Consider the following 27,103-nt stretch of genomic DNA (forward strand, 5'->3'; position numbering starts at 1 on the left):
ATCCTGATCGAGTGTCCTCCAAACAAGATTCTATAAAAAATATGAATAAAAAAAAAATTGGAGACTAAAACTGTATAACAATATAAAATGCATTTTTATTTAAATAAAAAAAATTAAAAATAGCTTATTTAACGGTTTAACTTGAAATTAAAGAAATTTACAAATTTAAACATTACGTGTATCAGTCAGTGGTACTAGTATAGAGAATGTATCACTACTTTTTGTCTCTCTTCTACTCCATTTTTGCTGTCAACCAGAGCAAAAATGTGACAAAAAACACTGATATATTCGCTAACAATACGTGCGAAAATGAAAAACTGAATTTATTTTATTTTTGCTTTTAACCGTGATTGCATAAACCGTTTAAATTTGATATTAAAAAAGGTGATTGTTATGGTGTCTAAAAATATTTGTCTAATTTACTAAAAAGGGTTAAAAATTAATATTTAATTTTTAAAGTATAAAAATAAATAATTATTAAATATTCAAAATTTGTCATAAAAAATAAGTTAAGACAAAAGTTAAGTAAATAGGCACCAAGTTATAGGCATCATAGAATTCACCATTAAAAAAAATACAACATTATTAAAGATATAATATTAATGTTACTTTCTCCTATCAGTTTAAGTTTTTAAGATAAGTAATTTCGGAACATGATATCAGAATTCTAAATATTAGAGATATAACTATTAATGTCACCTTCTCTTACAAAGATATTCATAGATCATATCCGATTTGTAAATCTATCGTGTTTATCCGAATTCATTCAGAAATTTTTTCATATGATCCAATTTGCAGTCTTATAGGATCAATTACGAATTTTATGTAGATATATGCAAATTTAAAAATTTGCAAAAAATAAATAAAAATATAAAGTGTAAGTTTTATTAATTCTATTAAATTTATTAATTTTTATTAAGTTTATTAATTTTTTTTTGTAAATTTTTGTTTAGTTTTACCAAATTTGGTTAATTTTTATTAATTATTTATTCATTTTTATTAATTTTTTGTTTCTGCGAATATATCTGATATCGATTTGATCTAATTGATAATTTTAGTGCAATTTAAATTGCAATTTTAATCATATATAATCCGATATGATTCACGAACACCCCTACTTATTTAGCAGTGAAAATAGTTTGACCCTCTATTTTATTATTTCGCGAAATCAAAACCGAGAGAGAAATAGAGAGAAAGAGAGGGGGTACCAAAACCTTAAAAACAATGAGAATCTTGGCATCTTAAATAAGAGTTTTTGCATTCGATGTTTAATATGCACTTATTAATTTTACACCATGTAATCTTTCACAATAAGAGTGTTCCGTCGTAGAAGACTTGATGAGGCATGACATAATATTAAGGGTGTTTATGAATCGAATTCGATTTGTAGATCTATGATATTTTATCTGTATATCTAATTCGAAATTGCAAATTTGATTCACATGGTCATTGGATCATATCCGATCCAATTCGCAAACTAGAGGATCGGATCGCGAATATAAGTAAGTATTCGCGATTCGATTTCCAGATCCGCAAAATAAAAAATTATTAAATAAATAAAAATATATATAGTATAAGGCAACCTAATTCGGAACCCTATTTCCTATCCCCTCCTATTCACTGTCTCTTTCACTCTCACAGTCTCATGCCACTTCCCAATAAAAACAAAAAAAAAAAAACAAAAAAATATTAATTGAAATTGAATAAAAAAGATATATTAAAATTGAAATAGAAACAAAAATGATAGATTGAAATTAAATACAAAGATAATCACTCAACTTTTTATCTAATTTTTTTATGCAACAAAAAAGGACTCCTCAACATAACTTGTTCACACCATAGTTTGGGAATTAAATCCAAGAAACTCACTCAACCTTCTACTCAATTTTTGGATGCAACAAGAGAGGGACTCACTCAACTTCACTTGTCCACAATATGGTTTTATTACGAAACCAAAAAGGACTTTTTTAAACCTCTAAATCACTTTGTATTAAGACTACAATAGTTTATGAGGTATTTATAACCTCTTATTAGGAGGTTAAAATACAGAAAACTCTAAGCCCACAAACATAAAGTCCAATTTAGTAACTAAATAAACAAAATCAAAATACATCAAATTAAATTAAATATTCTAAAAATATAAATTAATAATTTTTAAAAAATATTTAAATTTTTTATATAATAAACATTTGAAGCACATATCACAAAAGTTTAAATTATTAGAAGGATATAACATGAATGGTTATATCTCTAATCTTCCTCCTATAACATCCTAACTCTCAGCAGGTCCGGACAACTACAATCATTAGGCATTACCATTAAGTCAACCTAAGGTATTCTAGACTCTATATTTATTTATATAATATTGAATATGTAGCATTATTTGTAATCGAATTTTTCGCATCACTTTATATTAGTATGAGTTGTTAAGACAGAAAGATAAAGTGATCATGAGTATAGACAAAAATAGAATACAACATATAATATTAATAAAGTTTCACATAAGCATTTAGACAGAAATTTCAGACATACAGGCCACACAATACCTCAATATAGACGTAAACTCTCTTAATATATTATATAGATATTATACATACTCTCATGCAGTGATGGATCCAGAAAATTTTAATAAAAAAAATTTATATAACGTGATAATAATTTTTATAATAAAAATAACGTATATATAAAAAATTAAATATTAAATTATCTATTAACTATTATATATCTGTGTATAAATACATATATTATTTAACTTATTTTCAATATGTATTTTATATTTTAATATATATTTTATACAGATAATTATTTTTAATATACATATAACATGATTATTGTTATGATTATATTTTGTTATTATAAAATATTATTAGTATTCAAAATATCTAATATATAAATTAAAACACTAAAATAGTAATTTAAATAATAATATATAATTTAAAATTCTATTGTTTTAGATTTTATATTTTTAAAAAATTAAGTGATTTTTCTCTTAACACTACCATCAAAATTTCTCTCTTTCCATATATATTACTAAACAATTATTAAGAAATTTATTTCCCAACACAATTAGAAGCCGACTCTTATTGATATTTATAGTTAAAAAAGTTCTTTCAATTAATACCATTGCTACGTAAAAATTAAAGCTAATTTGAAAAGAAGATAAATAATATTCTTTTGAGTTGATTTTTAAAATAGAACACTAATTTCGTTTAAATCTGAGAATTGATAATTTTAACGAATATCTAATATAAAATTTTTAAATTGACGATTAAGTACCAAAAATTGAATAAAAATTATTGTGGGGTCAAATTTAATAATCTAATGGGGGCAAATAAATATTATTACCATATACTACTCAAAAAATTTCAAATTGTAGTGAGGGCGCTTGCCTCCACACTACTACACTTGGAACCGTCCCGCTCTTATGTGACTAATCCAACCCAAATTTTTGCCTATTTAAGAAGTTTTTAGGTTGAAACTTAGTACTAACTGATAGCAATAATAAAACCTAACCCTCACAAAAATGCTAACAAGTGGAGAGAATCACTCTAGCCTCCTATAGTAACATGACAGGTGTCTTTCAAGATACTAATATACTTCATAACGAACAACAGCTTCATTGTTCAGCAAATGGCACTGTCAACTCCACTTGTAGAAAACGTGGAGGAAAGGGGATGAGAACTTACGATTCCCAACAGGATACTAATGAGAGGACAAAACGTATATCGATCCTAAGACACCGCTTTATCATTTAGATCGTCGTACGTTTATCATACTAACCCTAGGTTTTAGTGTTAGCTTCCGCTTATCTATCCTAGTCTCAATCTTTCAGTAACTATTCCCTAATCTATCACAAAGTTTAAGTAGCAGAATAGTAAACAAACACAAATTAAACATATAATACATAAAACAGAGATTATTCAAACCACGGAGAGTAGAAACATAGTATAACACAGAAAATACACAATGCACAAAAAATATGATGCATGCCTGTCCTAAGCAGACCATGAACTTATGTGTTGGTTGACTACCCGCACCTGACATTACGCAAGACTGAGTCCGAATATGGTTCCTCAACTGAGTCGGTCAGGTATATGATCGTCATGGTCGAAACCATGTCCGTCAAAACACTGGAAATCATTGCAAAGCTTGACGCCAATATATACATCTCAAGTTGAGGAACAACATCGTCATACAGAGGGCATCCCGATATCATTCCGGCACTGGCTAGGCGGAATAACACCTTCATTCTTTCAGGAAGTCATCACAACTAGAAAATTGGTTAATACAGACAGATTTAATCTTTATTACAGACGGATTTTTAGTTACCGACGGATTTTGTCCCTCTATAAAAGCCTCGTAGGAAATTATTTACCGACGAATTTTTTTCGTCGAAAAATTACCGACGGATTTTTACCAGTTACCGACGAATTTTTCCTCGGTAAATTCTCCCCTCGATTTCCCTAAAACGGTGAACTTTTTGATGGATTTTCCGTCGGTAATTACAGATGAATTTTTTGACGGATTTTCCGTCGATAATTACAGACAGATTTTTCAACGGATTTTCCGTCGGTAATTGGCAACAGATTTTTCGTTTGTAATTTGAACATTGAAAAATCATCTCACACTCTGAATACAGACAGAAAATCCGTCTGTAAATCTGTCAGTAAGGTAAAATAGCATTTTTTTAGATATTTTTTATTACAAAATAAATATAAATTTAATGAATACAAATTTTCATCTAATTTTCATCTGACTTGTATCCAAACATTCATAGTATTTCAAAATATCAAACATGATGTTTGGTTTTGACAATGTATCAAGAACAAAGACATTTAGTAATCTCCTCTAAATAGTCCAATATCATTAGTATATATTTCTTACAAGAGATAATCATTTATAAATTTATTTTGATTTGAATTGATTTTATGACGAGGGCTTCACTTAATTTAATTTTCCTTGCATCCATCTTGTGAGCATGTCAAGTGCGGCTTCTAGTTGGTCTATAGGAAGAAACAAAACTAGCAGTAGTACGAGATAAGAAGTGTTTTCCCATCAATTCTTCCTGTTAACAGGACAAAACAATAAAGCAGCATTAACATCTGTAAACAATCATGCAAAAGGGGCAAATAAATACAATTAACATGAATGAAATTCTACCTTGATCATTCCAAGTGCAAATACAGCCATGTCTCTTTTACTAGCTGCATTAACTGCACATGCTGAACCCTGCTTTTACAATAGAAACACAGTAAGGGGACTGCTAATAGACACACACTAATTCATAATATTCTAACAAGACAAAGTCAAGTCACTGGTTTTCTTCTTATAACTTAAGAATGTAGAAACTAAAGTGCATTATCAATTTTTGTATACCTTTTTCAAACTGCATAGATCCTGGCAAACTGCATCTGGTCCTCCTTTCCTCAAAAGTTTAATGGAAACAGAAGTAACTGGATGCAGGTATTCGACCACCAGTCTTCTCTTCTACCCACTAATTGGATAAATGTCTTTTAAAAAAATTATTCTATGCCAATATAAAAAAAAGTCAGCACAATCCAGTAATAAAAAGGAACAAAGAGGCTTTTACATCACGCAAATTCGAAGATTTGTAGCCAAAGGCGGCATCTTTAGCAAACTCTGTGTCCCCTGCAAGAATGCTGGATATGAAGCTTATAGAAGATGTCATATTCATTCATTTTCAAATGTTCAACAGCACATAACTAGAGAAGATTAAATCTTGTTAAACAAGTTTCATAACCTATTCCCATGTATGGTTGTTTCTGTGAGATGGAAGCTATGTAATACAATCTCAATTTCTACCATCAAAAGCAGTGGTTAAACTACCTAGCTAAGCTTCAGTAGTTCCAACTACTTTCTCAACTTCAGCAATGGTGTTTCAAGCATCATCGATTTCAGAACCTTCCTTCTCATTTGATTTCTCTAGCTCAGCCTGAAAGAGGACATAAAAATGGCCCACATGCCATGATTCCATGAATCAGAAGCATAACATATAGACTCAATTTCAAGCATATGTGCAACTTGAACTTGCTATTTGAAAACAGAGAAAACAAAACAAAAATATAGATCAAACATAATGAAGAAAGAAGTACAAATTATTTCAAACAAATAAATGAACCTTCATTGGCTTGCTTAAGAGAACAAAAGTAATTGCACAATAGATTTCTCTTTAGTTTTCAACTTCTATATTTCAGTTTAATACATTTTGGAAAAGATTTTGTTATAAAATTTTTTAGCAGAGTACCAATCAAAGCAGTGCCTCAATCTTCCACTAATAAAATAAATAAGTTGTTTATCACATTGAGATTATGATTAGATGAAGAAAAATGAAGGGACACACAGGAATCAAATCAACAAATGCTGCACTGATAAACTCAAAGAAAACCCAACTCATAACATCATTAATGGGTACCAATACCATCATCCATTGGAAACAAAAATCCAAGGCATGAAATGCAAAGCATGTAAAATGTTTGCAACATGAGAAAACAACACAAAACTAAGGCATAAGTTAATAACCATGGAAAAAGAAAACAAGAAAATGTACATTACCAATGCTCCTTTTAAATCCACGAGTGCGGCCTCAAGGCGCTTGTGGCAATCAGGAATCATCATCCTAGACTCAGCCAGCACATTTTCCTGCCCAAAATATCAAGTCAACAAATAAAACTTGCAATCATTATTCACCATATCATCACTGACCTTAGTGATTTCCCAAAAACAATTAAGGAGGAAAATCCACACCCTACTAAGATGTACAATTTAAATAATTCAATCTAATAATAACTATATTTAAAAACAATCACATATTATTTTTGCATAAATAGATAAATTGAAATTAGATACCTGCTGCTTGAGATCATAAGGGTTAGCACCCTTCTCCTTCATGTCAGCAGTTTTTGCAGTTTCTCTCTCAACTTCCTTCTCATAAGATACTAATAGAGTAGATACTTGAATGCTAGAATTATTATAGCTCTAAATTTATTTATCTCAAACCTTGCTTGTTTTACCTTTGGATATGATTCTTATTAATTCATGCATGATTATAAGTGGACTTATTGCAGTGAAGTTGTATCCATATTGAAGAACTACTAATGAGATTGTAGCGTTACACTTCTGAAGTTTTATCCATATTGAAGAACTACTAAACTAAACAATCAAGAGATTTTTCTTGGTCTCGTTAGGTACCTGAGCAAAATAGTCGCTTAAGGAGTGAGCAGGGTCAGTTGAAACTATCATAGTGGGGTGCCCATGATTTGCAAATCTCACTACAAGGGAGACAGCACAGCTTGTTTTTCCCACACCCCCTTTCCCACTAAGCATGTAATACTTCCTCTCCTTCCCTGCCACCATCTCGTCAAATCCACAAACACCTTCTGTGCAAGATCCTAGTAACCGCACTATATTACTAAATATAAGAGCAAATTAAAATATAGCAGAAAATGGTGTAGTGCGATTTCTCACTCTAATTGAAGAAGTCCATCGTAGATCCCAGGCATCAGTGAAGAATGCGAGACAACAGTAGGGATGATGATGGAGGTTCAAAGCAGAAGCAGAACCAGCTGAAGAAGCCTCCATAGAAGAAGACAAAGACTGTGTTTAAGTGAAGAAGCCAACTGAAGAAGCCTCCATTTAAGCATGGATATTAGATTTGCATCCATGATAAAGCATTCTGCGCTGCTATTATAGATGTGTCCACAACTCCACATGAAGCATCCATTTAAGTGCATCTAATTGTGCATACCTAACTAAATAGACAGTCATCTATTCATATATAACTCGGTCATTGAAATTATTTGACTCTTAAGTCTTATCCCCACTATCTTAAAAGTTATATAACATACAAGATTTGATTGCCTAATAGTATATATGCATTATCAGCATCAAAATTGATCTCATTACTAAAATTAAGACCAATAGAGAATGCTAATATTTTTATTCAATTTTTCATAGTCACCACCTGAAGATTCTATTGTCAATTAACGTGGACATTCTCAAATAGTATAATACAACAGAACCTAAAACTCTTAACAAGCTCAAGAAAGTCCAATGCAATGAAAATTGATTGAAAAGCATTATTAATTTGTAATAACTAATAACCATAATCAAAATAAAAGAAAGAACACACCTTCTGGTCATCTCTGGGAACATCATAACCACTGTAATACATCTGACCTACCAAGACCTGCATGTTTATGTCCCCAGCTTTAGCTTCTTTCAGAGTGTCTCTGAACCACCTTTCACACAACCTGCAACAACCCCTGAAAGTGGCACACGCCCATTCCTCTCAATTCCACTGCTACTATCCATCTATGATTGATAACCCTTCTTCAAATCACTGCAACTTCAGCAACTTTCTTTTTTTCTTTTTTGGGGGGTTGGTAACCGCTAATGAGAGACTGGGAAAAAAGGGTTTCGTAAAGAAAAAGGTTGAAATTTTGGGAAACTAATGAAAAAAATCAAATAATGGGTATGTTTCAGATTGAGCTAAAAGCTTAAAACACTAAGAAATATAGTACACAGAACTGCAAACTGGATGGCAAAGCTGAAAACCTGTAGGTTCATTCAAAAAATTTTAACATAGGAGTTCAAGCACTGATGCTTCTCGATAAAATCATATCCAAGAATCAGGTCAAGCAGTGATGATATAGACAAGAATTTATACATGGAAATTGAGAGTAGCTAGCAACGTATCTTTTTGCTAAGATGAATAGTTGTAGACAAGACAGTTTAGTCTGTTACTATATATAGCTTGATGAAAAATTACAAAAGCATTGATAATGAATATTATTATTTAGTGTGCATAAAGATATATTCAAAGACATGCATGCAAGCAATGTCACCTTAAATTGGTAACCCCAATTCTATTGGAACGTCTACTTGACACCTTACTCCTTAAATGTGAATGATAATGAAGAAGAGTATTATTAGAACAAGCGTATCCGTATCTCTATCATAATCAAGTCTCTATCTTGGTGCACTCTGCGATCTAACCTTAGCTCTAGAAGAGTGCGTGTTGGACATGTAGTTGGGGTGCCCTGCATTGCCATGGAAGGAGCACCATGCCTCCTAGATGATGATGAAGACAATAATATTTGCGGGATGTTATCGGCAGTTCTTGAACACACTTCTTCTTTTCCTTTCAATGACCTTAGTGGCGGTTTTCATGTGTCTACTTCCAGAATCTTGTCACTCATCTTCTCCTCATCGTCATCTCTATTTTCTCTTTCTTTCATCCATCACTCTAACCAACTCGAACCAAACCGTGCCCCCCCTCTCCCACTCGCTGTTCTAGAAGTTCGCATTGGAACTACATCTCTGCCACCAGTTCAACAAGAAAACTTATGTGTTAATAACTACTAACATTTAGATGATTAATATGAGGAAGAATTAGAATTTTATACCTTCAAAATAGAAGATCCATCAAATTTAGTAATATATTCTTCAGGGACCTTCCAAGTCATAATTAAGAAAACCTAAGGTCACCAAGTTCAAATAGAACAACAAGGCAACACACAATAAACAAGTTTCAAGAGTACAATGACAAAAAGAAATATTAAATACCTTTGGTGAAGGTAGAACACGACCATCCACTTGAGTAAAGCCGATGCTTATAGAGATTTCACAATTTTGAAGCATAGGTTCAGAACCATAGTTACTGGTTTTTAGTGCCTAACAAAATAATAATTAATAAGCTTCCTTAACCAAGGCATAAGCAGTGTAACCACATCACTTAAAATTTAGAATAACAACGTACATCAGATAAAACCCTCATCCTCTCCGGTGGCTTCTGCCTGGACTTCTCTACCAATGAAGCCCTTTGAAGCGTGGACAGCGTGGACTTCTCTACCAACGTTAAAATAGTCACTTCTTTAGTACCATCATCACCATCTCTTATACCTTTCTTCAGAGAAAACTTGCAAAAATCATCAAAATCAATATCAAACTATGAAAGTTAAAAACTATAGAAAGCAATAGCCTACCATGAATTTTAGGTCAAAAAAGCTTCGATTGCAGAAAATAATTCATCAAAATCAGAGTAAATCTGTAGATTCAAACAAAGCACAAAAGCAGAGTATGATAAACCTAAAACTGGCACAGAAAAATTGAGCCCTAAGATTTATCACGAAGAACAGAATCACAAAATCAGGATATATATACCTGAAATTTGAGATGGTTACGAGAAGAACTGAGAGAGCGAGTTGAGATTAGATGGAAGAGGAGCCAGAGGGAGCAGATGCGACGAGAGCGGCGGCAGAGAGAGCTCTGCAACAATGGGAGTAGATGCGATGAGAGCGGTGGCAGAGGGATCTCGTGCAACGCAAGGGATGACAGAGAGAGATTGTGCGACGCAACGGCAACAACAGCAGCGGTGGAAGAAGCAGAAGTAGCAGCCACGGAGAGAAGAAGTAGCTCGTGCTACGGAGAGAAGAAGAAGCTCGTGTTTCATTTGGAAGAAGCTCATGTTTCATTTTGGTTTAATTCAATATTTCTGACGGAAAATTTTAAATTACAGACGGATTTTCTGTCTGTAATAATTTAATAAAATATAGCATTTTGTCGAATTAATTACAGACGAATTTTCTGTTTGTAACCATTTCTCACGAAAAAAATTAATTTTTTCGGCAGAATTGTCGACGGATTCTCTTTTTCGTCGATAATTTATGCTAATTCATTTTTTTTGTTTTCCGAAAAAAAATTCCTCTAAAATTTCATCTGTATTTCTGTGGGATAAAATTCGTCGGAAATATCCGTCTGTAATAACTAGTTTTCTAGTAGTGCATAAACATCTTAGGGCTTTCCTTCATTATCATTATTCATTCATCATATCAATTCTCTAAGGGGTCCGGCCCTTCTGTCCTTAGTCTTTTTCTATGATTACTATTTTGTCCTTATGCATACATTTTCTTTTACTCTTGAGACTTTTAAGTTCTCTTTTCTTCTACTTTCACAAAATCATCATCAAACATCAAGCATGAACTCAAGAATATTCAAGAGACAATCTGAACTATCCTAACTCTTACCTCCTCTCCAAGTTACTCCTTAATTTTCTTAGACACAAAAATCCTCCTAAACAAAAACAACACACCAATTAATGAAACTTAGGCCTTATGGCCGAACCAACAAGAGAAGAAAAGGGAGTGATTTCTCACCCTCTTGAGCTTGATTTTTGGCTAGCTTGAATGTTTTCTTTGAAGTTCCTAAGAAAGACTTGCTAATCAAGAAGAGAAACAACATAAATTTCTTAAGAAAGCTCTTCAAGAAATCGGTTGGTGAAGGAAAGAAATTAAGAGATTTTCTTCACTAACCTTATGAGATTCAAGTGAAAAATGAAGAAGATAATGAGAGGAATGATCTTGATTCTTGTATTCTTGAGAACTGTTCTGATGGAGAAGAAAGAAAAATAAGAATAGAAATTGGGTATTTTGGTGAAGAAGGAGAAGGGTGTTTTGGTCTGAAGAACAGTTTTAAAACTAAGTTAAACCTTAGGGACAATTTTGTGTGCCAAAAAAAGTTAGGGACGAAAACAATTTTTGGCCTATACCTTAGGGACCAAAATCGTACTTATCCCTTTCCTTTACATGTAAACAGGTGGGGATAATCTGATCGCATCTCGTCTTCTAGTTCCCATGTATGCCCAGCTTCGGCGTTGCATCCCCACGCTACTTTGACCAAAGAAACTATTTTGCCTCGCAGCTGCTTATCACTCTTATCGATGATCTTAACCAGGGGTTGCCGGGTATGTTAGATCGTTCCGCAATTGTACTGTCTCTGGTCGCAAGACATGACTCTCGTTAGGATTATCTTTCTTAAGCTGAGAGACATAGAAAATATCATGAAGGTTGGACGTGGAAAGTGGATGAGCTATTTGATACGCAACTGGACCGACTCTTCTAAGGATCTGAAAAGGGACCACGTACCTAGGGTTTAGCTTTTTGCTTCTAAGGGTGTAACCTATACCGGTGGTAGGATTTGCTTTTAAGAAAACATGTTCACTTCCCCTAAATTCTAAAGACTTACGTATATTATCGGCATAGCTCTTTTGTCGACTATGTGCCTCTGAATCTTCTTGTGAATCTTCTTGATCTGAGAGGTTGTTTCCTGCACCAAATCCGGACCCAACGCACTATGTTTTTCTCTTTGGTGCCAACACATCGGAGACTGACACCGTCGTCCATAAAGAGCTTTGTAGGGGGCTATTCCAATACTCTGTTGATAACTATTGTTGTAGGTAAATTCCACCAATGGCAATTGCTTGTCCCAGTTTCCCTATTGCTTAATTACACATGATCTCAGCATATCTTCTAATGTCTGAATTATTCGTTCTGACTGTCCATCTGTCTGTGGGTGATAAGCCGTACTTAGATGCAGCTCTGTGCTAAAAGATTTCTGAAAAGCTCCCCAAAACCTTGATGTAAACCTCGGATCTCTGTCGGAAACAATTGAAGAAGGTATTCCATGCAGTCGCACCACTTCTTGAATGTACAAACGCACAAGCTTTTCCAATGTATAATTGGTTCTGATCGGAAGAAAATGAGCCGACTTTGTCAATCTGTCCACTATAACCCATATAGCATCATGCCCAGTCGACATTCTCGGTAATCCAGTGACAAAATCTATGGTGATTCTCTCCCATTTCCATTGAGGATTTTTGATGTTCTGTCTCTATTCCTCCCATGCATAGCTTCGGCTATTTCTTTAAGGAGAGAAAGAAAATATGTGCCTTATATAACATGTAATTAGTGAGTAAATGTCACTTAATTAAAGGAGAAAGGCATGCGTCGCGACACGTGACACTTTAAGTGCTGCGTGTCACAATTTTGAGCCGCAGTCAGTTACTGAGTCAGCAAGGTTAAATTTTTAAATATCTTAGAAGGTAATTAAGGTAATTGGGGATGGTAAAAACTCAAATAATTATCTCAAATAATTAAGGTAATTGGGTAAATTACTAATGTAAATGACATTAGTAAAGCCAAGCTTTTTAAAATTTTTCGGATCCAATATCAAGTGACCATCTTTCGTCAAATAAAATTAAATAATAACATAATATTAATATTACATTATTATTCATTTTATTTAAAATCGTAGAAAAAAACTTATCATAGACGTTACACGAATAAAATGTAAAACTCGCATACACAACTCTAACGCAAAAACCAGGATGTTACAAACGGCTAGGTTGGAGAGGGACGAAGGAGGGAGACGTCGCAGCAGCCTGGGTGTCGACGGAGCTAGCGCAAAGAGGAGAAGAGGTAGAAAGGCACTCTCCTTCGTTAAAGTTCCTCCTGAAGATGCGCAACCTAGAGACAAATGTCTGGGTTAGCTACCAAATGTGTCGGGTTCTGGCAGTTCAACCGACATGTGAGCTCACGGCCAGTAGAATAGACACACATCATATGCATATGTTTGAATTGCTTGCTTGTGTTTTAATTGGGTTTGCCTATGTGATTATTATGCTTACTTGCCAAACTTGCCACCTGCTGTAATTGTATTCTACTTGTGTTTGTCTTTGTCTGTCTTGCTTATCTGTGTGACTCTATTGGATTCTGGAGGACTTTGAAGGATGGAGATGAATCTTGGAGGGGATTGGTTAGAGTTTAGTTAAGTTTAAAAACCTTAAAGGACCACCCTGATTATGGTTTTCGTCTTTAAATCTTTAAGTTTTATATCGGAGTTCTAGGATTGCCTCTACCTTTTTCGGGACCTTATTTATTATGTATATGGGCACCTTAACCATACTGGAAACCCTCGGTTCTCATCCCATACGATATTATTGTTTTTCAAATGCAGGTCGAGAGGTACCTCGCTAGGCGTTTGGAGTTCTCTGCAGCAAAGATGGACTTTTGGGAGTGTACCTTTTGTTCTATTTGGTCATATCTACATGTATAGAACTTTCCTTATGTATATCTGTTTTGCTTTTTCACCTCATAGAGGTTTATGGAGAACTAGGGTTACCTTTATGTATTTTGGGTTATGGGTTTCATATTTATGTACGTAAATATTCTACGGCCAGCCTTGGCTTCGCAGGCTGAGTTAGGAGCTTGTTATTTTGTACTAATGATCCTCTATTCTCATTTTCTGTATATATATGTTATGAACCTTAGCTTTCTTTGTACGCAAGTAATCCTTGTTCTTGAGCATTGCGCTTTTAATTTCACGGTTTTGTTTTATCTATTCTTCAAGGCTCCTAATATACTATGTTCTTTCAATTATTATACGTATATATATTTTATTTTAGAAGTCGTAATACCACACCACCTATGTTTTACGAATTAAGCATAAAACTTTGTGTGGTAGGGTTCGGAAGGTTTTGGGTTCGCGGAGAGGGGGACAGAGAGCTCGCCGCGACGGAGCTAGCACGAAGGGGAGAAGCTGGAGGAGGGTAAGGAGACGTGCGGCGGTGCTGTGGTGGGTAAAGGAGAAGAAGAATGGTGTCGATTCCCTCTCCCTCCTTCTTCTTCCCTCCCCTTTGCATAATTCCCTTCTCCTTCTCATCCATTTCTTTCTCTTTTTTTTTTCATTTTATAATTTTTTTGGTTAGTGATACATGTTCAGGAGGGCATTTTTGTCATTTTAGAGACAAGGGATAGAATGGTAATCTTGTCATATTCAAGGATCTGAATACTAGAAGAATTATACTATGACGGCCTTGGACATCAAGGAGATCAAGAGTTCGTCTCAAGAAATGGCGGCAGCTCATAAGGCCCATTGGGCTATGTCAGTACAGCAAGAGACCCAACAGTATTTTTTTTGAAGTCCAGTAGAAATACAAATTGGCTATTAATTTTCGAATTGATTAGGATTTTATTTTAGTTAGTTTTGCTGTTAAAGTTGTTGAAAGATTTGATTTACTTCTGATTTGCTTAGTAGTATTTTTAGAAATTTTAAATTTAAATCAAATCTGATATAATTTAATAAAATTAAATCTGACTTAAATTAATTATCATATATCTTTAGGATTTTAAATTTAAATCACGTATAATTCAATAAGATTAAATCTGATTTAAATTAGTTATCTTATTATTAGGAGATTTAAATTAAGTTATCTTATCTTATCTTTTAGTTAGTTTATTAGCGGACTATTTAAACACCTTTGGTGAGACAATTTAGACCATTTTTTATGAATAAAATTTTCCGTTGTTTTATGCACGTTTTCATGTGTGATTAAGTGAGGTGAGTGATTTGCTTCGCTTATTGCATAAAGAAGATTGAAGGATCCAACACTAAGGTAATTCTTTGTGCTAGTCTCTTTTAATTTTCATCTCTCTAATCTAGGTTGTCAAGATTGAAAGATCCAACACTAAGATAATTTGCTAGTCTCTTTTAATTTTCATCCCTCTAATCTAGGTTGTCCATGACAGGTTCTAGTAGAGAACCCTTTCTGGTGACCTAAATTGCTAAGAATAGGTTTCTTGGAGGTATAATAGGAAATCTCCTTATCTATCATTTATGTTTTCGTGGTGTGTCTCGAGGGGTGTGTCTTTTTGTGTCATTCTTTTTCGTATCTTCCTTCCAATCCTTCCGTTAGAACTTTAATACTTCGAATTTATTAAACTCCCTAAAACTCCAATAACTTCTTATCAGTTAGGAATAATTTGGTAATAAAATTTAAAATTTAGATAAAAAGAACGATTTTAAAACTAAATTAAACTTTAGGAACAATTTTGTATGTAAAAAAAAAGATAGAAACAAAAATTTTTTTACCTTAAAAACTAAAATAATACTTTTTTTTCCAAAGATCGTAGGTTATATTTCATTAATTATTGAAAAATGAAATACAAAGATGTCCAAAAGTAGGACAGCATAATGAAAGGTGGGAATTTCCCAAAAATACTACACTGAAGGTATTCATCCAACGGTGCGTGGTCGAAAAACGAAGAAAAATCTTAAAGAAGAAAGAATGATAAATCAAATTGAATGCAACTAAGAGCTTGCCTCATGGAGATGACGACCTAAACTGGGAGTTCTTTGGATTTCACGGAGCAACTTGGCAGAGCTTGCTAGAATGGCAGACGGCATTGAAGTAGAACCTTCAAAAATCAATTGGTTGCGAGCTTTCCAGCAGTTCCAGCAAATGATGGCAAGCAATTGAGGATTACGGTCAGCATTCTTCAACGGGTTAAGCATCTCTGTTGATGCAATCCACCATGTCCAAAAGTCGTTAGGACTCTGAGGGGGAAGACAGTCACGAAGATAACTCTGAGACCATACATTTTTAATTCTAGAGCAATCGATCAAACAATGAGTGATTGTTTCTATTGCTTCATGACAGCGGAACATATTGGTGATATAGATGGGATGCGGTGATGAATCTGAGCAAGCACTGGAAGTCGACCATGGAGAGCTTTCCAGATAAATAGCTTAATTTTGTGAGGCAAGTTCAACTTTCATAGATCAATCCACGACTTTTTCTGCTGCATATAATTAGGGCAAAGCTCCAGAGGCGGATGGTAAAATAAATAGCCAATTCTGTAACCTGAAGCTGTATCATATTGTTTGGATTTGTTCAAATCCCATTGCAATTTGTCCCTACTCTGCTGAATTTTAACTGACAAAATTCTGTTTGCAACATCTTGGGAAAATAATTCTTGAATAAGATTCTGATTCCAATTCCTATCTTCAGTAATTAGATCTTTAACTCTTGGAACTAACTCAGAAATAGCTTGTCTATTTGGCATGTCAAAAATCATTAAAGGATACGGAGGAGGCAGCCAAGGATCCTCAAAGGTTCGGATATTCTCTCCAGTACCCACAGCCCAATTAAGACCTTTTTCAACAATCTTTCGGCCTTCCAGTATGCTCCTCCATCCCCAAGAAGGTAAGACTCCAATTTCTGCCGTTATAGCATTACCATTGCTAAAGTATTTACCTCTTAGGATTTTGGATAACAAGGAAGTAGGCTATGTTACAAGTCGCCAAAACTGTTTGCCTAAAAGCGCCAGATTTTGGATTCTGAGATCTTTAAATCCAAGGCCTCATTCTTTTCGTGGGCGAGTCATAGTGTCCCAGCTAATCCAATCCATCCGCCTTTCAGAACCTTTTTGTCCCCACCAGAACTGAGAAAGTAGAGAGTGAATTTCCGAGATTAAACCATCAGGTAACTTGAAGCAAAACAATGTATAAATAGGAATAGATTCTCCCACTGCCTTAAGCAATACGTGTCTACCACCTGACGATAGAAGATTGCGCTTCCACCCTTGGATTCTTTTCCGAACCTTTTCTTTGATCATACTAAAAGAAGCCTTTTTCGATTTAGAGACTGTAGAAGGCAAACCAATGTATTTATCCTGAGCCCCAATATGATTAATATTCATAGAGTTAGCCAGTAGTGTACGAGTAGTGGAGGGAGTGTTGTGGCTAAAGAATACAGCAGATTTATTAAGTTTACCCTCTGGCCACTGATGCTTTCATAAGAATTCAATAAATGCAGGATATTTGAACATGCTTCAGGATTAGCCTTACGGAATAAGATGGAATCATCAGCAAAGAGGAGGTGGTTGACCTTGGGACATCGCCTATGTATCTGAAGTCCCTGAATTAGTCTGTTTTGTTCTGCCTTGTGTAGCAAGAAGGAGAGACCTTCTGCACAGAAAAGAAAAAGATAGGGAGATAGAGGATCTCCTTGTCGAATACCTCTATTTGGTTTGAAGAAACCATAAGGTTGTCCTTCCACAATAACAGAATAAGAAACAGTTGTCTCTAATTCTCGAATCCACATGATCCACCGAGAGTCAAAACCAAACTTCCCCAATATAAACCAAAGAAAGTGCCATTCCACCCTATCATATGCCTTACTCATAACTAATTTTAGCGCCATTTCATTTTCGAGTCCCCTTTTTTTGTTCTTCAAGTAATGCATACACTCGTGAGCAATTAGGATACTATCAGAGATTAATCTGCCTTTAATAAAAGCCATCTGCGTAGGGTTAATTAGTCTATTCATCATACCCTGAAGTCTATGTACAAATACTTTTGAGATAATCTTATAAAAGACTGAAGATAGGCTTATTGGTCTTACCTGAGTCATATCTTTAGCATCAGAAATCTTGGGAATAAGACAGATCTGAGTGTGGTTAAAATCCTTCAAAATTCTACCCCCTGAAAAGAAACTCTTAACTGCTCGAAACACATCACCACTAAATATGTTCCAGAAGTTTTGAAAAAATTTTGCTGTCATACCATCATCCCTTGAAGTACTTTGAGAATGAATGCTAAATGTTGCACGTTTTACTTCCTCCATAGTCACTGGTCTTTGAAACCTATGGTTCATGTGAGCTGTAACCTTAGATTCAAAATCAGTAAACAGAAGTTCAAAGTTCTCATGACAAGTGGAAGAAAAGATGTCCTTGAAATCATACTTAATCTAATGCAATATTTTTTTTTATTGGAATACTAATAGTTGTATGTAATTAATAAAACATTCCTTTAACGAATGGTTATTGATATTTGCATTTCTGTGGGATCCATGCAGGCATGCACTAGTACGAAATTATATTATAAGTAAAAAAAAAAATTTGAATTTAATCTATAAAAATTACAAAACGTTTTCTTTTATGAAAACATATGACGAAGAGATTTTAAAAATAAAAGTTTATACATTAAAATTCTTTAATATCTATTACGTGAAAAAGTTGTATACACTAAAATCTTTTATATATATATATATATTGACCTAAATAAAACTAGTCATTTAATTCAATTCAAATAGAAATTTGATTGAAATCATACCGATTTAAATTAGATTGAATTTTATTTTTTAGCAAATTGTATAAATTAAATTGTATTTTGTATTTATTTTTTAACACGAACTCATCAAATTCTGCGATTATATAATAGTATTATTTTATTATTAAATTTAAATTTTATCTATAACATATTTAATTTATTATATATTTTTATTTTATTCATATATTATTTTGTAAATATTTTATAAATATAAAATGAGATTTATTTATTGATTTATTTTATCATTCTAAAACTATTCTTTTTTAATAAATAAAATCTTTAAATTTTATTTTTTTTAAAGTTTGAAACTTTGAATAGATTGATTCAATTCAAACTATAATAATTTGGATATGATTATATTAGATTAAATTAGATTGAATTTGAAATTAAAATAAAATGTATTCAAATTACATGAGGAACACACCCTATATATATATATATATATTTTAACAAAAATAATAGACTTCAACTAATAAAATAAAGGGCCGATCAATTTTCAGCAGTCCCTCGCGGTGGCACCCAAAACTCAGTGTCCGAGCCCAAGCCCGAGCCCGAGTCCGAGTCCGATCTGACCCGCCGCGATATCTTTCTCTCTCAATCCTTCCGAAACCCCGTCTCATCCTTCTTCTTCTTCTTCTTCTTGATCTTCTTCTTTGATAGCGACCACAATTCTTGTTCCTGCACCGCCCTCACTTGATTCCAGCTCTTAACGCGGCGTCGTTTCGAAAAGCGTTTCTCTTTTGTCTGGGATCTGCGTAGCTCAACTTTCATCGCAAACTGGCTATGGACTACGAACCCTTCGATAGTAGTGGTGGCCTTCATCTTCCTTCTCTTCAAAGTTCCTTCCTTTATTTATTTACTTTTTAGTTCTTATTTTCTCCCAAGTTTCAACTGTGTGTACCTCTTGGGGGATTAAGGTTAGGGTTTCGCTTTCAATTTTCAATTTTTTTTTGTGTGCCGTCTCTAGGGTTTTTAGGGCAATTAGAAGTGTTACTTGTGTGAAACTATGAATTTCTGAAGCTGTGTAAGACGAGAAGTTGGAGCGTAAGGAGGCCATTAATTCCATGAGTTAGGTTTTTAGTTACTAATTTATGTTTACTTGCTTAGGCGAAGAATTGGGGTTGAGCTTAGTAGGGTTTATTTATTTCTGTACTCTTTTTTGTTTCTTGTGATTTAGTTTTTTTTTTTTTACGGAGAAGTTAACCGTGTAAACAGCTTTTGCCAGCGGGATAAAGCTTGCTTCGTGCTGTTCTTGGTCTTGAGCAAGATTTTGACTTGGAACTAAGCTTTAGCCTAGAATTTTCATGTAAAATCTGAGAATATTCCTTAAGGGCATATTAAACTGAAACTTGAACTATGCTTATGCATTTAAGATACTCAGATATGAATTAGGTGGTTCTGTAGAACATTAAGGTATAAATAATAATGACAAACTTTGTATTTTAGCAAGATAAACCGTATCATCTAATGCTTGCATTTTAATGTCTTGCAAAATCTAACTCATTGTTCTGCGTGTTGGTTTTCTTCTGTCCTCATGTTTTAGTTAGTAATGCAACTCTGTTTGTGTTGAACTATTTGTTTAATGCTTGCCTTATGTATGGGATAGAGTTTTTTAAAATATTTGTATAACATTGAAAAATATGGTTGATATTTGCTCTGTGGATTACTGATCCAGTCTCACTTGTTATATTCATTAATTTGATTGTTATGACTGCAGGAACCGACGATGATCTTCCACCAGCACACCAAAATAGGATTCCCAGGGGTGGAGGTCGTCTTGCTGGGAATGGTAGATCTGCTGTGGGTTCAATTCCATACCCCAGGATGTATGGTGATGTTGATATGGAAGCACAAATTCACCAACTTGAGCAGGAAGCATACAGTTCAGTTCTACGAGCCTTTAAAGCTCAAGCTGATGCCATTACTTGGGTATATTTTATAATTTTGTTCCCACAAACCTAATATCCTTAAATTTGTTTGGCCAGGTTTAAGTGATTGCTACATGTCATGTATTTTATTCAGGAGAAAGAAAGTTTGATTACAGAACTGAGAAAAGAACTGAGATTGTCAAATGAGGAGCACAGAGAACTTCTAAGTCGGGTTAATGCGGATGATGTGATTCGAAGGATAAGGTCTGATAAAATTGTGATACAAGGTTCTTTTGTGAGCTATTCTTTAGAAGTGATATTTATGGTTGAATATGTTAATTAACATGTTGCATGATGCCATTAGAGAATGGAGACAGGCAGGTGGCCATCAGCCAGGCGTCGGAAATACTGGTCCAGCACTTCATGATTCTAATCCCAGCCCAACAGTCTCTGCACCTCACAAAAAGGCCAAGATAACGCCATCTGGAGCAACACGGTCTTTAGGTGTGCCTTCTTCTTCATTTCATCCCCAACCACTGACTACGCCCCACCAGCCATCTTCTTCGGGACCCAAACGAGGATCTGTTCCTGGATCAAAGGGAAAGAAGCAAAAACCTGTAAGTAAGCAATATAGATTAGTTTGTAGCATGCCTCTGCTTGTATATACCTTACATAGCTTGGTTTGGCCTTTTGATTGTTAGAGGATATTTGTTTATGAGATATTGTAGTAGAACATGGATAGAGATAAATTATACTTCAGTAACATTTTTCTGTTTTTATTTCTGTATTTGCAGGGTCAAATGCCACCTGGTGCACCTTCAATGAAGCAATTTCCATCAGGACGAGGTGGAAGGAATCAAGTGCCTAATAATAGAGTGGGTGACCTAGCTGAGGGTGCATCATTTGATTCATTGGTTGGTAGGAGAGTGCGGACAAAATGGCCCGATGATAATAACTTCTACGAAGCTGTTATCGCAGACTTCAATCCGACTAATGTATTTTCTGCACCAATTTACTTGGGGAGTTGGGATTCATTTTCCATTGAAATGTATCAGTGTTTTTACTTTTGCTCTTATCCTTTCAGGGCCTACATAATCTAGTCTATGACATGGGAAGTGCAAATGAGACATGGGAATGGGTTAATCTTTCAGAGGTATATCTGATGCTTTATTCTAATTCCTGTTGTTGAATTCTTGCATATATCTTATAATTAACACATTTATTCCGTACTAATTTATCTCTAGTAATAACTCCTTGGTATTGTTTTAACAACCTTAAATGGAAATAAGGCAGTAACATAATTTTGCACGATATTTTGATTTGTTCACCTTCTCTTCACTCTGCAAAAAAGGTGCTGACATATACACTCACTTCCCATATTTACCCATTTTGGCATGAAATACCAAAAATATAAAAAAATATTCCCTTCTCTTTCTCCGTTGTTTACCAAATCACTGTCCAACTCTATTCTCTTTCCCCTTTATTTATTTTTTAATAAATGATAATCCAAGAAATCTGCACTGTCAAAAAGCTAAAATTCTTAGTTTTTACCCCGTCATTCATCAAAGAAGCACCCTCTCATTCAGCAAAGTGGTCAGTATTGCTCTTATCTCTTGCATGCACTAGACTCATTCTTAATACATGACCAACATGACTACTTGAACTATTGCCATGTTACTCTGTAATTACTAATTAACAATATTTTGATTTGTTTTCATCTCCTCATTGTGGTGATAATTTGATTTTGGTTCCACGTACTTAGACGTGTTGCTTTGTTCGTCCCATGTATGGGATTGCTTGATAATGTCTAGATGTTTTCGAAAACGATTGTCTTGCTATTTATATGTTTTGCTAATTCAGATACAGTATGTTAACTGCAGATATCTCCTGAAGATATTCAATGGGTGGGTGAGGATCCTGGAATCAATCTTCGTGGGGGTATAGCAGGTCCTGGGCATGGGATGAATAGGCCTGTCGGACGTGATAGTGTTCCAGGGGCCGGAAGAGGTAGGGGAATTCCAAAGGGGCAATCCAGGAAAGATATTTTGTCATCACAGAACGGCATAGGAAAGAAAGCTCCAGATGATATACAAATACTTCACACAGACACACTAATCAAGGAGGTAAATGACAACAGTTCTATATGAATGTTAATTCATTGAGATTGTTTGGTCTTTTTCTAATATATGCTTAAGCCTCTGTTGAACTCGACAGGTGGAGAGAGTATTCAGTGTGAATCGTCCTGATCCCTCTGAAGTTGACAAAGCAAAGAAAGTATTGAATGTAAGGCGACAGTAACATTTCTCTGCTGTTATGTACTTATATCTACCGTTCTTTTTTCCTTCTCTGTATGTATACATGCCTGATTTGTATTTAATTCAATGCAGGATCATGAGCAAGCTCTTATTGATGCCATTGCAAGACTTGAAGATCTTTCTGATGGTGAGAGTGGTAATTCTCAATTTTCATAGCTAATTGCAGTGCTTTGTGAATTCTGTTATCCAAAAGTACTCCTCTAGATTAAATGGTCGTGAGATATTTTGGTTCTGAGTAGATCTATTTAGTGCACAATCATTACATAAATAAATTGGAAGGAACAATATAAAATTTCTGAACATGCAACATGATTTGATTTTTTTTTAAATAGAAATGTTTGCTTAGTATGGTTTTATCTGAACTGTTAATGATTTTACTTGTTAGCTTCTACATGTTGACTTGGACAGGTGAAATAAGTAAAGGGGAGTGGAATTATATTTAATTTCCGGTTTAATTTTTCAGTGTTTTGACTGTTTTCTGTTTTCAAAATTTTACAAATAAAAAGGTGAAAAGATTGAAATCTCGTTTTCTTTTCTCTTCTTTTATTTCTTTTCATTTTTTTCTTTACAAAATTTTAACAATAAATAATATTGAAATGAAGATAGGTAATGAAAATAAAATGACTCACATTGCTAAACTTGCTTTTATTATCAATGGTGGAAAATCACTTTCCACTAACTTCAGCAATGTTGGTGTGGCCATAGATTTTGTGGGTTTGAAATGTAAATGAGCTTCCCGCCACCTTCAATATTTTCCACACATTCTTCATGCCAATAGAACCGTTGAAAATGGAGTATACCATATTTTTTGCTAAAAATAGGTTCATGATTTTCCTTTCATAATAAACTGAGTGATCAGTTCTAATATCACTTATTTTTAACCAACCTTGATGTTATTATTAATCATGCAGATGGTGGTGGTCACCATTTCTCTCATGCTCAATCAATGGATAGAGACTAATGAAAAAAGGATCTTTTTCCAGTTTGTACAATCATCAGGGGAAGCATGCTGTACTCTTTTGTATTATGAATATAAGATTATTTTTCATCTAACAGTTCATAGCTTTAGGCATGGGTTCTTGTGGGTTAGGTTATGGAGGGTGACAATTAATGTAGTTGGGTAATAATTATTTATGGGGGTTGTCTACTTTTTCTTTTTGGATTTTCTTTTTCTTTTTGGGATATGGCAGATTAAATTAGGACCAGCTGTGATAAATTGTATTATACCATTGCTTCAGTGATTAGTCTATGTTAGTGCTTAAATTCTTGTTTTTAATGCGTCAAGTTAGTGTTCACTGGCTCTCCCCAACCGTCAAACCTGACTTGTGGATCTTGCTGTGAAAAATAACATTCATTTATTAGCTTTCAAAGTACTAGAATCAACTTAATATTATTATTAATCTTTTATTTTGTGTAAAGATCAAATTAATGTCAATTTCAAAGTTATAAGACAAAAGGGTGTATCTTCCATCATAAAACATGAACGGTGACAGAGTTCCTTCCATTTGTATTAATATTCATGCAAGGTTAAAAAAAGTAGGATTAATTATTAAAATATAAACCATTTTAACATGTTAAATTTATTCTTAAATAAATTATTGTATTAATATTAATGAATATAAAGATAGGTCTTTGTCCAGTTCTAGGTTGACAACGCGTAGGGGTGGCAACACTACCCGAACCCGCGGGTACCCACCCCGCCCCTACCCACTCGGGGCGGGTAATTACTCGCTCGGGACGGGTAATTACCCGCCCCCGCACCGGGGCGGCTTTTAACGGGGCGTGTTCTTGGGCGGGGCGGGTTCAACCTAAACCCGCCCCGGTATATATAATATATATGTAAATATATATATTTTTAATATATAATATACGTAACATATATAAAATAATTAGTAAAATGATTAATAATATTATATTATATATAAATTTTTACTTTAATTTATATTATGTATGTAAATGGTGGTTATATAATTTTTAAAATTTAATTTTATTTGTTGGATTTAATAATTATAGGGGCGGGTACCCGCAGGGGCGGGTTAGGGTTTAACATTTTACAACCCGCGGGTAGGGCGGGACGGGTTTAATGCGGATTTTCTGTAGGGCGGGGCGGGGTCGGGTAGAGCAAAAACCCGCCCCGTTGCCACCCCTAACAACGCGTCATTTAACAGACGCATATCAATTTAACTTTACACGTAGGCACTTTTCGTTAGTCAGTTCAGGGTATGGACCAATCTGGGTCCGAGGTCGAGTTGAATGTTCATTCATTGAATAACAAGAGTATGGTTTAGCACGTTAGTCATTTTCGTTAATATTTATATTAGGGTATTTTTAGTGCATTTTTAATATTTTGAAGCTACTTTGTGTGTTTATCATAAAACAATGGTATTTTTGTTATTGATTAGATAATTCGAGGATATTTTTAATGGTTTATTCTTTAAAAAAATAAACAAACTACTAAAATCACCTCAAATTTTGAAAATGCTGACAAAAGTAATCCACTTTTTATAACAACAAAAATACATTTAAAATGTTATAAAATATGATAAATAATTTTAAAATATTTTAAAATACGACATACATAACAAGGATAATTAATCAGGAAGATAATATGTGTGTTTTATGTAAAAAAGATGTTAAAAATGTTCATCACTTATTTTTTGGATGTGAATTTACTTGGCAGGTTTGGTGCGCTTGGTTAGTTCATCTTGGCAGGAATTGGTCCTTTCTCGGAACTGGAAGGAACATTTTCAAAGTTGGACAGGCGCAACCGGTAGAAAGAAAGAGTGCGAAAATTGGTTCATTTGCTATTTTGCGATAGTCTGGAACGTTTGACTGGAAAGGAACATGAGAATTTTTCAGAATAAAGAAAAAGGAGTAGAAGACATTATTGACATGTCCTTTCTTAGTTACCAGGAGTGGAGGTATAAAGATCCCTTGTGTTGTTGATGGCTATGTCGAAGATGACAATGAGATTTGTTTTTGTTCTGTGAGTTGCTAGTTGTTTTCTATTTTTGTTAGACTTTTTGACACCGCTTCTTGCTTTACCTTAGTGTTGAGCTCTCTTGTTTCAAAAAAAAAAATATAACAAAAAAGAATATTATTTCGAGTGATAATTAGAAGTTCTGATTCATGTTTCTAATTATACTCCTAATACTTAAAGAATAAGGTTCTACAACCAAGTAAAATACCTAATCAAGTCTAATCAAGAGTTTTAAATTCACGCACGCTTCTTCACCCATGTTGCTACTGCATCTTCTTCTTCTTCTTCACCCTATTGTTGTTGCTACTTCTTCTTCTTCTTATCCTCCTTTTTCCTCATCTTTCTTTTTCATTATCGTTGTTATCACCACCACCTCCATTTCCTTCTCCTCCATCTTTCTCTTTGAATTTCTTCGATTCCCTCCTTCTTTTTCCTCCACCTCCATCATCATTATTATCATCATCGTTATTGTTATTGTTATTGTCATCATCGTCATCTTCGTCTTATATGTATAACAGTTCAAATCTAGAATGCACCGAAATTTTTTAATGATGACGACACAGAAACAAACTCAATTCAAAACAAATTCAGACCAAAAGTGCACATTGAATACACCAAAATTACTTAATGATGACGATACACAAACAAACTCAGTTCAAAACAAGTACAGACCAATAAGTGCACCTTATTTAAATCCAGAATGCACTGAAATTACTTAATAATAACTCAAAACTCCTTCTCTTCCTCCTCTTCCTTCTTCTTTATTATCATCATCATCCTCTTTTTTTTGTTAATCTTCTATTTTATTATCAAATAAAGAAAAAGAAAAAACACATAATGCTGTAAAATCAGTAAGGAGAGGAAAAACCTACATTCATTCAACTAAATAAGATTGCAATACAGTACATACATGTTCATTCAAGTCTAACCTGATAAACAATGCTCCTAAAAAAAATAAAAGCAACAGACAAAAAAAGAATAAAAAGAAGAAAAAAATAAAACATTAAAGAAGACATTTGTATACTTTTGTAGTAATATTTCGGTGTCAAAACTTAAAAATTTATGTGTGATTGTTAAGAAATTTCGGTATTTTTTTTAATAAATGCTGCAAAATTCAAAACTCTTCTCTTCCTCCTCCTCCTCTTTTGCTACTTCTTCTTCTTCTTCTTCTTCTTCTTCATCTTTTTCTTCTT

The 27,103-nt window shown here is 33.9% G+C and overlaps 3 protein-coding genes across 7 annotated transcripts; 1 reads left to right on the plus strand and 2 right to left on the minus strand.

Annotated features, from left to right (window-relative positions):
* Positions 1-4,734: 4,734 nt before the first annotated feature.
* On the minus strand, positions 4,735-7,693 carry LOC107611483 (ATPase GET3B-like). Of its 3 annotated transcripts, none has more exons than XM_088497019.1 (8): positions 7,486-7,693; positions 7,210-7,409; positions 6,574-6,660; positions 5,848-5,953; positions 5,591-5,649; positions 5,377-5,494; positions 5,161-5,229; positions 4,735-5,065 (listed from the first exon to the last, which is right to left on the minus strand). In XM_088497019.1, exons 2-4 carry the CDS (start codon positions 7,372-7,374, stop codon positions 5,900-5,902), a joined length of 306 nt encoding a protein of 101 aa, XP_088353145.1. In that variant the 5' UTR covers positions 7,375-7,409; positions 7,486-7,693; the 3' UTR covers positions 4,735-5,065; positions 5,161-5,229; positions 5,377-5,494; positions 5,591-5,649; positions 5,848-5,899. The 3 variants fall into 3 exon arrangements, with proteins under 3 accessions (XP_088353145.1, XP_088353144.1, XP_088353146.1); XM_088497020.1 differs by having other exon boundaries at positions 4,835-5,065; positions 5,591-5,660; positions 7,486-7,626; XM_088497018.1 differs by having other exon boundaries at positions 5,377-5,953; positions 7,486-7,626.
* Positions 7,694-8,738: 1,045 nt separating this feature from the next.
* Positions 8,739-10,495, minus strand: LOC107612730 (protein argonaute 4A-like). Of its 2 annotated transcripts, XM_088497016.1 has the most exons (6): positions 10,183-10,473; positions 10,005-10,066; positions 9,779-9,925; positions 9,586-9,693; positions 9,426-9,473; positions 8,739-9,339 (listed from the first exon to the last, which is right to left on the minus strand). In XM_088497016.1, exons 2-6 carry the CDS (start codon positions 10,005-10,007, stop codon positions 9,313-9,315), a joined length of 333 nt encoding a protein of 110 aa, XP_088353142.1. In that variant the 5' UTR covers positions 10,008-10,066; positions 10,183-10,473; the 3' UTR covers positions 8,739-9,312. The 2 variants fall into 2 exon arrangements, with proteins under 2 accessions (XP_088353142.1, XP_088353143.1); XM_088497017.1 differs by lacking the exon at positions 10,005-10,066 and having other exon boundaries at positions 9,426-9,497; positions 9,779-9,937; positions 10,183-10,495.
* An 8,712-nt stretch (positions 10,496-19,207) lies between these two features.
* LOC107612728 (protein EMSY-LIKE 3) lies at positions 19,208-24,193 on the plus strand. 2 transcript variants are annotated; one of them, XM_016314449.3, is made up of 10 exons: positions 19,208-19,558; positions 20,465-20,676; positions 20,770-20,879; positions 20,980-21,232; positions 21,410-21,610; positions 21,700-21,768; positions 22,496-22,738; positions 22,830-22,898; positions 23,003-23,066; positions 23,842-24,193. In XM_016314449.3, exons 1-10 carry the CDS (start codon positions 19,531-19,533, stop codon positions 23,889-23,891), a joined length of 1,299 nt encoding a protein of 432 aa, XP_016169935.1. In that variant the 5' UTR covers positions 19,208-19,530; the 3' UTR covers positions 23,892-24,193. The 2 variants fall into 2 exon arrangements, with proteins under 2 accessions (XP_016169935.1, XP_016169936.1); XM_016314450.3 differs by having other exon boundaries at positions 23,003-23,057.
* The last annotated feature ends 2,910 nt before the right edge of the window (positions 24,194-27,103 follow it).

The sequence above is a fragment of the Arachis ipaensis genome, chromosome B8 (assembly GCF_059453495.1).
Source record: "Arachis ipaensis isolate K30076 ecotype BB chromosome B8, ASM5945349v1, whole genome shotgun sequence".
NCBI classification, from domain to species: Eukaryota; Viridiplantae; Streptophyta; class Magnoliopsida; order Fabales; family Fabaceae; genus Arachis; species Arachis ipaensis.

Coding starts and splice junctions, on each gene's coding strand:
- LOC107611483 (XM_088497019.1), bottom strand. CDS start 7,374: ATGGTGGCAGGGAAGGAGAGGAAGTATTACATGCTTAGTGGGAAAGGG. Junction 6,661..7,209: donor TAAGCGACTATTTTGCTCAG/GTACCTAACGAG, acceptor TATTTTGGGCAG/GAAAATGTGCTGGCTGAGTC. Junction 5,954..6,573: donor TGGATTTAAAAGGAGCATTG/GTAATGTACATT, acceptor GTCCTCTTTCAG/GCTGAGCTAGAGAAATCAAA.
- LOC107612730 (XM_088497016.1), bottom strand. Junction 9,474..9,585: donor GTGTTCTACCTTCACCAAAG/GTATTTAATATT, acceptor ATGACTTGGAAG/GTCCCTGAAGAATATATTAC. Junction 9,340..9,425: donor ATGGATCTTCTATTTTGAAG/GTATAAAATTCT, acceptor AACTGGTGGCAG/AGATGTAGTTCCAATGCGAA.
- LOC107612728 (XM_016314449.3), top strand. CDS start 19,531: ATGGACTACGAACCCTTCGATAGTAGTG. Junction 19,559..20,464: donor CGAACCCTTCGATAGTAGTG/GTGGCCTTCATC, acceptor TTATGACTGCAG/GAACCGACGATGATCTTCCA. Junction 21,233..21,409: donor AGGGAAAGAAGCAAAAACCT/GTAAGTAAGCAA, acceptor CTGTATTTGCAG/GGTCAAATGCCACCTGGTGC.